Raw genomic sequence first — 14921 nt, 5'->3', positions numbered from 1 at the left:
ATAAACTGTGTGCACTGTATTTGAATGGATGTGTGTAAACTGTGTGCAGTAAACAACCTACATGCTCATAAGTGGCTGACATGGGAAATGATGATAAACCACAACACATGGTAAATTTTTTATATTTTAGAAGTTTGGGGTTGCTTTGAGTGAAAGCACGTGGGTAAAATTCGATGTTCGAATAAAGAACGAAATGCCCTAATCGGTTCCCCTTCAATTGCTGTGACTGGTTCTCCTTGCCTTCTCTTCTGTTTGATCACACTAACATTTCCACAGGTACTTTCCGATTCGACTCCTTTCTCTTTTTCATGGGAAAATTTAAAAAATAAAAAGTTCTGATAAATTTTTTTTTTTTTAATTTGAAAAGTAAATTACAGAAAACAAAGAAAGCTTTCTTGTTAGTTTTTATCTTTTAAGTAAATCTTGATTACAAATTACAGAGGTTGAGCTCAACAGTGGCTTCTAAACAAGAAAAAATACCCTGGAAACCATAATTGCTATGATTTCTAGAGATGGATGTTTTATTGTGTAAATGTTTCAATCAAAACTTTATTGTTGAATTTTTAGCTCATTGAGACCTCTTCAGTTTGAAAGAGTTCTGTTGGATTGATATCGAACATTGATTTATATTTTGGATTTTGTTCTTTTTGGTGGTTTATTTTTGCAATTTGTGTTTGTTTGTTAGTAGCATTGTTTCAGAGATATTATTGAAAAATTTAAGTTTGTATGTTTTGTGGTTTTGATGGGTTCTTGCTTAAATGTCTGATAGTATCTTGATTGATTAATAAATCAAAGAAAACTCAGGATTTGATTAAAGAGTTATTAACCTTTTTGACTTTGATGCAGGAAACACCAAAATCCTTGCTATATATTTATGGATGAAGCCCATGTTTGGGTCAAATGTTTTATTTATTTAAAAACAATTGGGGTGCAAGGTTTTAAATCTCTCTCTTTTTCTTTTCCTCTCTTTGCCTTTTACGTGCAGGCGTGTGGGCGTGCTAGATTTATCTTCTTTCTTTGTCTATGGGGACCCCAGAAATCTCTTGAGAGCCTTGTCCTGATCGTATTCTTGATGATGTTGTTGGTGCATTTGGAATGGGTGCAGTTGGAGGTGCAGCATTCCACTTCTTAAATGGCATATGTAACTCTCCTTCTGGTTCACGTTTAATTGGAGGCGCTCAGGCTGTACGAATGAATGCACCTCGTATTGGTGGTAGTTTTGCTGTGTGGGGTGGCCTCTTCTCCACTTTTGACTGCACAATGGTCTATGTTAGACAGAAAGAGGATCCGTGGAACCCGATCATAGCTGGTGCTGCCACTGGAGGGCTTCTTTCAACGCGTCAGGGACTTGGTGCTGCTTCCAAATCAGCAATTTTTGGTGGGGTCTTGCTTGCTTTGATTGAAGGAGCTGGGATCATGCTAAATAAGGTTCTGAGTGCACCACAGAATATTCCCGTCATGGAAGAGCCAGTTCCAAACATGGCTGGTGTACCTGGATATCCAGTGGGGCAATTGCCAGGTCAAGCCCCTTCAACAGTTGGGAGTCCATCGTCATCGTCATCTTCTTCCTCTTCATCTTCTTGGTTTGGAGGGTTTTTTGGTGGTAAAAAGGAGGAATCAGTGAAGAATAGCGGAAGTAAGACAGAGGTCATGGAGAGCTTTGATGCTCCTCCAGTGCCGTCTTTCGAGTACAAGTGAAATGAACAGCTAACATTATTGACCATTCCAACCATTCTAATGTGTTTTTCATGGGTGTATTGTCATCATCCATGTACGCCATGCGATTATAAGCCTGGAACAGTGTTATGAGAGTTCCCTGCTCAACATAGTTGTTTGTTTCATACCCTTTCTTGGTCAAAGAAAATAGAAAACCAATTATACGAAGTTCTCTAATTCCTGTTTTATAAGCCTGGAACAGTCTTATGAGAGTTCAGAAATGGATATAAGCTATAACCATAGCAGATTAATGAGGCAAGACAACAATAAAAGATAGATTACTGAATTTCAAAGATTATCCCCAACTAAATGCCCTCTGCGTTGCTTTCCGTATAACTTAGATTACACTAATTTTTACATTGAACAGTGTTTAACAAACTAAACTAGACTTATCTAATCATCAATCGCCCATTTAAGTGAAAAACACCAACCTATTGTGTAATCAGTTTTGAAGTAATACAACGGATAAATTTTGACAGAAGAACAAACATTGTTGTGAAAGGAATTGTGATTTTTTTTCTTACATGTTATGCAATCTGAATTGGGTTCGGCGACAATCTGATAAGATAAGTTTGATACATGTAAGATGTGTTCGTCTATTTATAAAATGTCCAATGCCTTCAGAAAGCTATATATAAGAAAATTTTCTTTTTAACTTTGATTAGGATTCTCCGAATCCGGCAGATTGAATGCATATGGAAGAGAATTTAAGACTTCAATAAATTTTCACGACTAAACATTCAAATGTGTGTCACGTGTAAAAAATTCAGGAAAGAACTAATTGAAAAATGGCAAATGAGTGTCCAGTTTCCTCATAGCATTCACATACGTGTTGTAATAAGCCATAGGACCTGCCATACCAAACCCAGCTTATGAAATCTGCTGAATGCTGATACATACATCAAAATAAAAGTTTTCTGCCTAGATAGCATTCCCAATACAGCATAAATATGAGTCCAGTGAAGCCAGGATGGTGAACATTCTCAGACTAGACTCTTAAAAAGACAATTTCTCAAGAACAACCTTTGTTTCTCCTGCCTCAAGTAAAGCAAGCCATTATTCTGTTTGTTGCTCACCAACTTTGTGAATCAGTATGAATATTAACAAAGTTGCAGATAGCAGGGAGGTTGATGAAGATGGAAGGTCTAAGAGAACCGGTATTTATCGTGCCTTAAACTTATGATTTTGATCCTTTTTTATGGAACACATTCATTTGTACTTTTAAACTCTACATGCATGTAACTTTTGTGTTTGGCATAATCTGATTTCAGTTTCATACATCTAAACAATCGAAATTGATTTAATAATCTTAAGACTTTGTTAATTTCGGAGTTGGCAGGCAGCCCGCCAGAAACCTGGCTGGCATTCATAGTTTCATACCATATTAGTCCTAATCATTTCTTGGTAACTTGGCTTCTTGCCATATTTGGCCAACAAAACCAGATGCATGTATTGTGTGCAAGATATTTTGCATAAAAATATATAAAATATGCAATCTTAAATCCACAAGATCTACGCATAAGTCATAAAGTACTAAATTAAAGTTTAGGATTATAGGAATATGTGGAACGTCATATGATTTGAATCCGTAAAACTTCTTTTGATGTGATTTGACTTTTCACTTTAAAAACCTTTATGAATTACGGTTTTAAATGGGCTAAACTATATTGCAGTTATACTGCGTTAGGTTTTAGAACAGGGCCTAGCCGATGTATATAATAAGTTAATTAATCCCACCAAGGTTCAATAAACTTTAAGGCTCACATATATATTGTCTATTCATATCATAACTTTAAGTGTATTAAACTTATCTTCATTAATCACTTAAGTTCATTTGTAAAATGACATTGAATTATTCAATTACCCAATTTTATTAAATCAAAAATATATTTAGCCTACATCAAGAAATTTATAATTGTGTTATTGGCAATGCTGAATTTTTTAAAAATAACATTACATGATTCTTATATTTTGGTGAGTTGCACAGGAACAGTGTGGACTGCAAGGGCACATATAATTACAGCGGTTCTGGGCTCTGGAGTACTGTCACTGGCCTGGGGGCTAGCACAGCTGGGATGGCTCTCTGGCATTGCAACTCTCTTAATCTTCTCAGGCATATCATTATATACAGGTGGTCTCTTAGCAGATTGTTACTGAGCTCCCTTCTCTGGCAAGAGAAATTATTCTTATGGGGAGGCTGTCAAATGTTACTTTGGCAAGTTTATATATATAATAAGATTTACATCCAATCACATCAAGGTAAAATTATGTTGAATCTGATTTTGATTTTTCTGGGTGGTTTATATTTTATTAGGTGGAAACAAGTACAAGGTTTGTGAGTTGGTCCAGTTTATACTCCTCAGTGGGATGCTAGCAGGCTATACCATCACAACATCAATAAGCATGGTGTAAGCTAAGTGTATCAAGTTACATTGATTAGCTTTTAAATTAAGCCGGGTCTAATTATATTCAGTTCGATTCTTTTTCAACAAATTTGCAGGGCCATACGCAAATCGAATTGTTTTCACAAGGAAGGACATTCGACGCCCTGCCAGTTTTCAAATTATCCATACATGATTGCTTTTGGAATTACTGAAATTCTTAAAGTTAAAATGGTTCTCCACCGTCGCTGCAATCATGTCTTTTTCGTATTCGGGCATTGGAATGGGGCTGGCATCTGCCAGGATTGCCTTCAGGTAAATGAACTAATTTGTTGGGTGTTTTTGTGCTTACCAGTTTACCATTAATTCTACAGTTATAGATACATAGGCCCCAATGATGGGCTCAAATGATTGTTATATCAACAAACCATAAAAGGCTCTGAGATTTTAACAGGCAAAGCAGAAAAGGGCACTCTCACAGGAGTGGACATTGGGCCAGATTTAGCTGCAGAAGAGAAAGTTTGGAGGATGTTTAGAGCAATGGGAGGCATGACATTTTCTTGCTCATATACCCCTATCTTGATTGAAATTCAAGTAAGCGAAAATAAGTCTTACTTTCGCGGTGAATCTTTATAATTTAAGTCTAATGATTTCTGCTTGAATATTTAGAACACATTGTGGTCCTCACCCCCGCAAAACAAAGTCATGAGGAAGGCTAACATAATAGCCATCCTTGTAGCCACAACTTTGAACCTGTTATGCGGCTGCCTTGGCTAAGCTGCATTTGGGAACCAAGCGCCCGGCAACATGCTGACTGGCTTCGGATTTTACAAGCCCTTTTGGTTGATTGATTTAGCCAATTATCTCACTGTGGTGCACCTACTGGGAGCATATCAGGTTTTCTCTAAATCCCTCGTGTCTCACATGTTTCTCCCCATTAAAAATGGTTGGGCTAAAAATGAAAATTTACAACAAAAATAAATTATTTATAACGTTTTTAAATATAAACTATTATTATTTTAATAAAGTTATTCTAAAATATTGTTTATATTACTATGTTAATTAAAATAAGAGTATTTTTATTCTTAAAAATTAATAAGTAAAGATAAAATTATAATAAAATGAAGATAACTTTAGTAATATTTTAATACTTGTGAAGATAATAATTAGATGACCTTTATATTATGTGCCACTAATAAAACTATACATATACATTTTTGGTATACAATAATGTGTCATATATAATTAAATGATTTTAAATTAAAGATAAAGTAATATTCAATCACATGATGACACATCATCTATGTACTTAAATTAGATATGACAATTTCAACTCAACTTTAAGGGGTTCGACCTTAACGGAAAAAAGATTTCCTGATAAAAATAGGGAAAGGGATGAGGATAAGAACTAAAAAAATCCCCGCAATAGAAGATAGGGATACATGTGTCCCCACCCGTCTCACTCCTTCCCCATCCTGCCCCTGTCCTCGTCTCTTTATATTAATATATTTACTTAAGATATTAATATATACTTATAATTTTAGATTATTTATGTTTTTTAAATTTATTTAGGTTTTTATTATACATATTAAAATGATTAATGTATTATATTTGTAACATTTAAAATAGTAAGTTGGTTTTAATTTTATTTAATTTTGTTATTTAATATATTTATATTGTGTTTAGAAGGTATAAGGAAGAGATTTTTCCTTTTGGGTATGGGGAGAAGATTTTTTTCCTGTTGAAACAAGGAGGGGGTGGGGTTTTTCTTCGTAAGGAGGGGATGGAGAATTATTTTCATCCCTATAACAGGGACGAGTCGAGAACAAAAATTGATATCCCTTACGGCAATGGAGACGGCGATGGGGATAAAGACGAGGACTGGTATTGAGATCCTCTCTTACCCCTCCCTATTGTCATCCCTAATCTAAATTATTTATCAAAAATATATACACATAGTATTGTTTTATTAATTATACCACTATTGATAATATAAAATTATTAGTTATTATTTGATAAATTAAATAAGATAATATTAATAATAAAAAAATAATTTTGGATAATTTAAGTCAAACGCCCCTCTTAAGTTTCTCTTTAGTTTATCTTTGGATGAATAGGTAGCAGCTCAACCTGCATTCAACTCGGTTGAACCAAGGGCTAGCAAGATGTGGCCTAATTCAAAGATCATTAACCATGAATACCCTTTAGGCATCGGCAAGAAGAAGTTGCCGTTTAGTGTAAATTTCTTCAGGCTAACTTGGAGAACCATTTTTGTGGCGACTGCAACTGTAATTTCCATGGCGTTGCATTTCTTCAATGAAGTGCTGGCACTTCTTGGAGCCATTGGCTACTGGCCCTTGACAGTTTATTTCCCTCTGGAGATGTACTTTGTCCGGATAAATCTAAAACGAGGAGGTGGCAACTGGGTGCGTCTCCACCTTCTGAATTTGGTGTGTTTGCTGGCCGCCATGGCCGTAGTATGTGGCGCCATTCAAGGCTTGATCAAGGGTGTGGTCTCCATACCTACAAGGCCTTTTGTAACAGGGTAGTTGAGATGTTACTAATGTGAGCATCACTATAAATAGATAAATATATATTTAATATATATTATTATATGATTAAGTATTAATTTATTATTAATTCAAAATCATCAATTGTTTGATAATATCCATCAAATATATATTATTTATGTACTTAAAATAAAAACATATAATTTTATTATATAAATATATATTACTTGACATAATATTAATCCTCCCATTAATTATATTATTCAATTCTTAGTCAAATTACAAGATTTAATAATCTTTTACACTATTCATTAATTTTATAAAATTGAGTTTCTTTTATATAAAATATAGTTCAAAATATGTAAAAGTACTATTGTTTTATCATTTTTTAAAGTTAGGCGTGAACCCATTTTTCCTCTTATTGGTGTTAATTAGCTGTGGCTTTTAGTGACCACATATAATCATTAATCATTTCCACACAAGTGAAATTAGCAATGAAACAACTTCTTTTATAAATTCAATCTAGTCAATTTCAGATATATCATTTATTAATTTTTAAAATAAATATATATAATAATTTATAAGGTGGAAAAATAATAAAATACTAATTAAAATACGGTCATTATATATATATATGTATTTTTTTATTATACATATATAATTATACATATAATATTATTGTATATTTAATAAGAGTCAAGTTTGGTAAAGAACAATCAAACATTTTGGCTCCACTTTGGTCCTTTTTCTCCGATTCTAAAGTGTGATTATGAATAGGAAGAAGAATATCAAACCCTTACCAAACGAATACATTCTTAATCCATTATTAATTATTTTCTACTTCAAATATGAAGGAAAAAAAAAAAAGAGTAGATTTTGTTGGGTTAGGCAGCAAGCATCAGTTGAAAATCCTTGCATTCTTGATTATATCATTAATATAGCTATATTAAAATACTAAACAAAATGAATAATTAATCTCCCCAGTCATAAAGTGGATTATCGGATCGTGCGCAAGGATTTTGTTTTTAATTTCCTCATTAATGAGGGACAATTAAGCCACGTGAAAGTGGGTCAACTAGGAATAAAGTAGTCTATGAAAATTAATTATTTCAAAAGAAAAACCAAAAAAAAAGTGGTATCCTTGGGAGGAAAATTGGGTTCACATGACTATTCTCTTCCTATTTATCGTCAACAGTCAACCATAAATGATGGCCTTTCATTCCAATTGGAAAAATTGGGGTGGGGGGGTGGGGGGCCAAAAGCACTCATTTTCACCGAAAAAGATCTTTTTATTTCAAATTTTTATTTTTTAGTTTTAAAAATCTTAAATATTCATCTATAAATAAAAATTATTATTTTATTTATAATATTAAAAATAAACTAAAATTTAATATCTGTTTTCTCTTCTAAAACTTAAAAATTAAAAGTTTTCTCCTACTCCAAGTTTTAAAAAATGATAGTTTCCTTTTAAAGTTTAGTTTCTAGATCTCTGACGTCAAAAACACTATCGTCAATGAGGAATATCTTTCGATGTCTCTTCTCCTTCCGACAATCAAGCTTCTCTCATTTGGAAGCTTAGACAACATCAAAAATAAATTTTAGCTTTGTCGAAAAGACGAAAACAAGATCCAATGAAGATGAGAGAGCTTATCTTCGTCAAGGAGAAGAAGATGGTGCGTTTAGGATTGCCGGTCAAAGGGAAAAATGGTATAGGAGTGACCACTAGAGGAAGAGAAAGGAGATGCTACTGGAGAAGCACCGAAGATAGCGTTAGAATTTGAAAACTAAACCCTAAGAGAGAAAATATCATATTTTAAAACTTAACTTATAAGAAAAATTGTTAGTTTTTATGATTTAGGGGGGAAAGAAATAAAATTTTAAGGGGTTAGCATTTCGTTAACTTTAATCACTCATGAGTATGTAAATAAAATTTTTAAAATTAAGAGGTAGAAATTTGACATAAGAGGATACTTTGGGTGGGAAATTGTTCTTTGGCTTTGGTGGAAGTTGCCAACTGGCCATTTCATTTGTCTCGCATCACTTTTAAAATCCATTGACTTGTTGACTTCATAGAATTACAAAACTACCCCTTACTCACTCATGGTTTCTTATCGTCAAGCCGCCCCGCATTAAGAAAAGAGCAATATTATGTGTACTTATTTTTTGTACATAATTTATGTATATAGTGATATGTCATAACGTAATTAGATGATTTTAAAACATGTGTTATCATATGATAAAGAAACATCTAATCACATGATAACACATCATCTATATACATAAATTATATATAAAAAATAAATACACATAATTTTATTGTTAAGAAAAACCCATCAATCATCTCTTTGATTTATGTCAAAATTATTTGTGTTTGTCGTTTTCTTCACTGCTTTAAACACGTTTTTGTAATATTTTTAGATAAAAATATATAAAATATTTATTTTATATATATTTATTGCATTAAAGGTTAATTTTTTATAAATAATTAAATGACAACTTTTATCAAAAAAAAATTCTTTTACGTAAATTACGTAAAACCCAATTCAAATATTGATAAGTTGAGTTTATTTTTTTCCAAGATCAAATCATATTATTTTTTTTCTAATATATTTTTATTTTTTCTTGTAATTCATCATTTTATTATTTAAATTGTTGAAATAAAAAAAAGACAGTTTACTTCGATAACCAATTTAAGATGAAAATTTTATTATTTTATTAGTTTTATTTCCAAGCAATTTTACAATAATAGATTTTAATGTTCATTATTTTTATTAAAATAGTGCTATAATATATGACATTGTGTTACATTAAACTTGTATTTAAATATTTTATATTTTTTATAATTGTTTTTTTCATTCTCTTATTTACTATTAAGGAAGATTTACCATGTCTAAAACAGTAAAAAATGAAATATCAATTAGTCTATTCCTCCACGAGGCTCAACCAATTTAATCTCATATTTAATTACGAGAAATAGAACAATAAAATTTTTTTTCTTTTAATTCACGTAAAAGAAACAAATAGCGTAAGAAAACTAAAAGCAATACAGTTGCACTATGGGTAGATGTTAAGAAACAAGGGCCAGATGGATTTTGGACTTATTTGTAATTTCACTTCGACGTCATCTGGCGGGCAGGACCCATCCATCGAAATTTACAGATACGTTGATCTGGGATGGTACATAATACGAAATTTGACTAATAGTGGCATCTTCTGCAATTATATTCATTTCTAGAGTCATTTTCATTTCCAAAGCCTTACATATAAATTATATGCCCCTTCCCTTCCCTAACTAAATTTCAAATCGCAGTTGCATTTGTTCCCGGCAAAAACTCAATCGAAGTAACTAACCAAAATACCCAAAATGCCTAAATTACCCTTCCTATTTACGGTACTTCTGGTTACTATTTTCGTTCTCCTTCTAATCTCCATGCCCATCCAAGTAAATTCCCAAATTCCGAACGCAAAAGAGCTGTCCATCCTCCTCAACCTTAAGAAAGAACTGGGAAATCCACCATCTCTCAATTCCTGGAACACCACGTCATCACCTTGTGACTGGCCAGAAATCAACTGCACAGAAAATTCTGTCACCGGGATTTGGCTGTCGAACAAAACCATCACCAGAAACATTCCACCAACAATTTGCAACCTGAAAAATTTAACCATCCTTGACCTTTCCGTCAACGACATCCCCGGAGAGTTTCCCGGTATATTGAACTGCACCAGGCTTCAAATTCTCGACCTTTCTCAGAATCTTTTCGTGGGTCCAATTCCAGACAGTATTGACCGCCTTTCGGCTCTCCAATACATCAACTTCGGGGGCAACAACTTTTCCGGCGATATTCCTCCGAGCATAAGCCGATTGTCGCAGTTGCATACGCTGTATCTTTATCAAAATGAGTTCGACGGCACGTTTCCGAAAGAACTCGGTGACTTATCTAATCTCGAAGTGCTGGGATTGGCTATGAATAGCAAGTTTAAACCTGCTAGAATTCCAGTCGAATTTGGAAAGTTAAAGAAGTTGCAGATTTTGTGGATTAATGAAGCAAACTTGATGGGTGAAATCCCGGAATCTCTCACTAATCTTACTAATCTTGTGACCCTCTCTTTGGCAATAAATAACTTGACAGGCCCTATTCCTGCTGGATTGTTTTCATTAAAGAACTTAACTTTCTTGTATCTCTTCCACAATAAGCTATCTGGGGAGTTGCCCAATTCGTTTGAAAATCGGAATTTGGTTGAGCTTGATCTTTCGGCCAATAATTTAACCGGTTCCATACCAGAAGACTTTGGGAAGTTGCAACATCTGCAACTGTTTAATCTCTTTTCAAATCAGTTTTCCGGAGAGTTGCCTTCAAGTATAGGCCTAATGCCTTCTGTGACAGTTTTTCGCGTGTTTGAGAACAAGCTGAGTGGAGTCTTGCCACCAGAATTAGGACTCTATTCAAAGCTTCTAGCATTTGAGGTGTCTTCTAATCAATTCAGCGGTCCCCTGCCGCAACATTTATGTGCTGCTGGTGTTTTGACAGGAGTGGTTGCTTTCTCTAACAATCTTAGCGGCCAGGTGCCAAAATCGCTTGGAAATTGTAGCACTTTGCGCACTGTTCAACTTTACGACAACAACTTCTCCGGAGAGATTCTGTCGGGCATCTGCACAGCTTTCAATCTGTCAACCTTGATGCTGAGCAACAATTCTTTTTCGGGTCGGTTGCCTAGCAAATTGGCATGGAATTTGACAAGGCTGGAAATCAGTGACAACAGATTTTCAGGGCAAATCCCTCCTGGAGTTGCTTCCTGGAAAAATTTGAGTGTTTTTGAGGCAAGCAACAACCTCTTCTCTGGTGAAATTCCGGTGGAGTTAACTAGTCTTTCTCGTCTCAATAGTCTACTACTTGATGGCAATCAACTTTCAAGTGCACTGCCTTCCCATATAATTTCCTGGCAGACACTTACTAAGTTGAATCTTTCCAGGAATCAAATTTCTGGTAAAATCCCTGCAGCATTTGGGTCTTTTCCCGTTCTGCTTTATTTAGATCTATCAGGGAATCAATTCTCTGGCGAAATCCCACCTGAATTGGGTCGGTTGAGGCTTACACTTCTCAACCTGTCATCCAACAAACTTTCAGGAGAGATCCCAAAAGAGCTCAATAACCTTGCATATGAAGACAGTTTCTTTAACAACTCCAATCTTTGTGTTGATACTCCAATTCTTAACCTTCCAAGTTGCAACACCGAACACCGTGGCTCCAGCAAAATTTCGCCCAAACACCTTGCTGTGATTTTAGCTCTTGCATTCTTTGTTCTCTTAGTTGCAGTTTTATTGGGCTTGTTTGTGTTTAGAGACTACCAGAATAAAACGCAAAAGCAAGAGCTTGCGACATGGAAGCTCACCTCCTTCCATAGGCTGGATTTCACAGAATCAAACATTCTGTCAAATTTGACAGAAAGTAATCTGATTGGAAGTGGGGGCTCAGGACAGGTCTACCGGATTGCCATCAACGGTTCAGGTGAATTCGTTGCTGTGAAAAGGATCTGGAATAACAGAAAACTGGATGAAAAGTTGGAGAAGGAGTTTATTGCAGAGATTCAAATATTGGGCACGATTCGGCATTCAAATATAGTTAAGTTGTGGTGCTGCATTTCGAGTGAGAACTCAAAGCTTCTTGTGTATGAGTATATGCAAAACCAAAGCCTGGATAGATGGCTTCATGCAAGGAAGAGAAGATCTGCACCAGGGACCAATTCAGTTCATCATGTTGTTCTCGAGTGGCCAACGAGACTTCAGATTGCCACCGGAGCTGCCCAAGGTCTATGCTATATGCACCATGACTGCACACCTCAGATCATTCACCGAGACGTAAAGTCTAACAATATCTTGTTAGATTCTGAATTCCAAGCAAAAATTGCAGATTTTGGACTGGCTAAGATGTTGGCTAAACAGGGAGAGCCTCACACAATGTCTGCGGTGGCAGGCTCTTTTGGTTATTTTGCTCCGGGTAAGAAGCATTCACAAACTGATAATTTTTGTTCTTTTCATAACACAAATTGTAGCATCCGCATCAACGTAATTCTTTTATTTCATTGCAGAGTATGCTTACACAACAAAAGTGAATGAAAAGATTGATATCTACAGCTTTGGAGTGGTATTGCTGGAGTTGGTGACAGGGAAAGAAGCAAATAACGGAGATGAACATACGAACCTTGCAGAATGGGCATGGAGACACTATGCAGAAGAAAAGCCTATCATGGATGTTTTCGACCCAGAGATAAAGGAACCAGATTACCTGGAACAAATGACCACAGTATATAAACTAGGACTTATTTGTACAAGCACCTCGCCAAACAATAGGCCTTCGATGAAAGACGTTTTGGAGATTCTTCGTCTGTGTAATCCTGGAGAAGCTTATGGGTAGAAAGACAGAAAGTGAGGCTGATGCAGCTCCCGCTCCTGGCACTGCTAACTATCTTTATAGTTATAAGTGCAGTAACAGGGTGACTGATGGAGGAGAAAATGATAGTCTCATATAAAATTGCAACAAGATTCTGATACAGACCTTCAGATGGAGCAGAACTACTCCCTACTGCAGTGCTCTTCTATGCTGATGACTGAAGCATTTTCTGCAGCAGCTTTTCCAGAAGTGTCTTCCACCAGTCCAACTACTCAAGCCGTTAAGGATATTCCAGATTGTTTTCTCCAATGTGATATATTCAATGTAATTAATTCACAGACAGAGATTCATTCACAGCAAAACATATGAATTTATTTCATTCATTAATGGAATGTTACATTCAACAATCAAGTTTCCTGTCAATGTTACATATCCATAGCAAAATACATTCAAAAGAACAAGGTACTCAGTTCCCTTTACAATCCCCAAACCTGCTCCAGCTTTTCGAGAGGCTGTCTCTCCCTACCCTTCCTTTACTTCTCCAATACTCTTCTTTTTCTCTGTCCTCCAAGTCTTTTTATACTCCTTTTTCCACTCCTTCGCGCCTGCTGTTTCTCTCAGAGAATGTCACCTCATCTTTTAATTCCCCTAGGATCTGGTACATGCTCCTAGCTTCCATTACCTGCTGCCTTTGACTCATAATACTTTCCTGGCTTGATTGATCATCTTGAACTCTCCTTATCTGGCTGCCACTTGTCAGTCTTCCTTTCTCCTTTGATTTCTTCTTAACATATACTTTGGCCCTAACATTATTCTGAGTGTTGCTTTAGCATGAGTCCTGTTGCCACTTCAGGTTTGTACTCTGTATAATGGAATCCCTGTCCACTAGGTTTAAATACTCACGTATATATTTCAAGTTAATTCATCAACAGATCTCAACTTTGGACTTCAGTCCTTTCGCCACTAGGTGAGTTGTGACTAAGGCTAAAACCAAGTTTGAGCTTGCCTAACTACAAAAAGTTAAGTGTATTAGAAAAAAGTGTACATCACAAAACTAAAAAGATGTAATTGATATAACTACAAACAGTTAAGTGTGTTATAAAATCTGAAACACAGAGAGCACAAATCCAGATCTTATCCAACAGGGTCTATTTTTATAGACACACGTCCCAATCAAACGACTCACCTAAAATGAGTACAGCACAGCTCTAATAAAGGTCAAGGAGTCTATAAAGCACCAGTGTACATAATAAGTTTCTTGGGCAACCCCGATCATTGCTCAGGACAGCAAACACCTAAAACTATAAGCTAAATCTCCAGTTATGATCAGTGCGTGGTCGACTGCAGCCCAACTTGGGAAGCTTTCACCCCTATTGAATTCTTTTATGTAAGTGATCATGCTGGCCTGCAATAAATGAGGAACTTACCGAGGTAATTGATCTCTTCTCTGTCCTAGCAGTGATTTCCAGATTTTACAGAATGACAGACTTCCCAAACTTTATGCTGTTGTCTCCAAGCTCAATCCGCCACAAAAAAACCACAGAAACCAAAAGGAGAGCATAAAAAGATCACGATTTGCATAAAAAAATGTGGGTGCAAAAACACATGCCTTGTCATCGGCTTCTGCAAAGATTCTGACCTAGCTCCATCTTGAGATTGGACAATGGTTCCAAGTGCATTATTTGTCTAGATAGAACAAGAAATGTGTAATAAGTTAACTTGGGTGCCCAATGACATATTATAGATAAGAAATAAGAGAACGAGCCTATCAGATCCCCAGAACACAAAACATAATCAGGCTCTTAAGCACAGTTATTGGAAACATAGTATACATATGGTGAAGAGCCTGCCACCACATATGCACCAGTCAAGAGGGTGCTTGAGTAAAACATTTAACAAGTTTAATAAGAAGGAATTTGAGAAGA

General features: G+C 35.3%; 2 protein-coding genes and 1 pseudogene across 2 annotated transcripts; all 3 read left to right on the top strand.

Moving 5' to 3' along the window:
* The first annotated feature begins 156 nt into the window (after nucleotides 1-156).
* Nucleotides 157-1893, top strand: LOC123194117 (mitochondrial import inner membrane translocase subunit TIM17-2-like). Its single transcript, XM_044607272.1, has 2 exons — nucleotides 157-276; nucleotides 986-1893. Exon 2 carries the CDS (start codon nucleotides 1096-1098, stop codon nucleotides 1696-1698), a length of 603 nt encoding a protein of 200 aa, XP_044463207.1. The 5' UTR covers nucleotides 157-276; nucleotides 986-1095; the 3' UTR covers nucleotides 1699-1893.
* Nucleotides 1894-2809: 916 nt separating this feature from the next.
* On the top strand, nucleotides 2810-6646 carry LOC123194193 (annotated as a pseudogene).
* A 3273-nt stretch (nucleotides 6647-9919) lies between these two features.
* Nucleotides 9920-13898, top strand: LOC123194110 (receptor-like protein kinase HSL1). The gene is made up of 2 exons (XM_044607261.1): nucleotides 9920-12603; nucleotides 12695-13898. The coding sequence occupies exons 1-2, from the start codon at nucleotides 9972-9974 to the stop codon at nucleotides 13018-13020; spliced, it is 2958 nt and encodes a 985-aa protein (XP_044463196.1). The 5' UTR covers nucleotides 9920-9971; the 3' UTR covers nucleotides 13021-13898.
* Nucleotides 13899-14921: the final 1023 nt, after the last annotated feature.

This window comes from Mangifera indica, chromosome 13 (genome assembly GCF_011075055.1).
Source record: "Mangifera indica cultivar Alphonso chromosome 13, CATAS_Mindica_2.1, whole genome shotgun sequence".
NCBI lineage: Eukaryota > Viridiplantae > Streptophyta > Magnoliopsida > Sapindales > Anacardiaceae > Mangifera > Mangifera indica.
This window is presented reverse-complemented; position numbering and strand designations above follow the sequence as displayed.

What these genes read in the sequence shown, in the direction of transcription:
- LOC123194110 (XM_044607261.1), top strand. Translation starts at nt 9,972, where the DNA reads ATGCCTAAATTACCCTTCCTATTTACGGTACTTCTGGTTACTATTTTC. An exon ending in TTTTGGTTATTTTGCTCCGG is followed by an intron (nt 12,604 to 12,694) that starts GTAAGAAGCATT and finishes ATTTCATTGCAG; the next exon opens with AGTATGCTTACACAACAAAA.
- LOC123194117 (XM_044607272.1), top strand. Translation starts at nt 1,096, where the DNA reads ATGGGTGCAGTTGGAGGTGCAGCATTCCACTTCTTAAATGGCATATGT.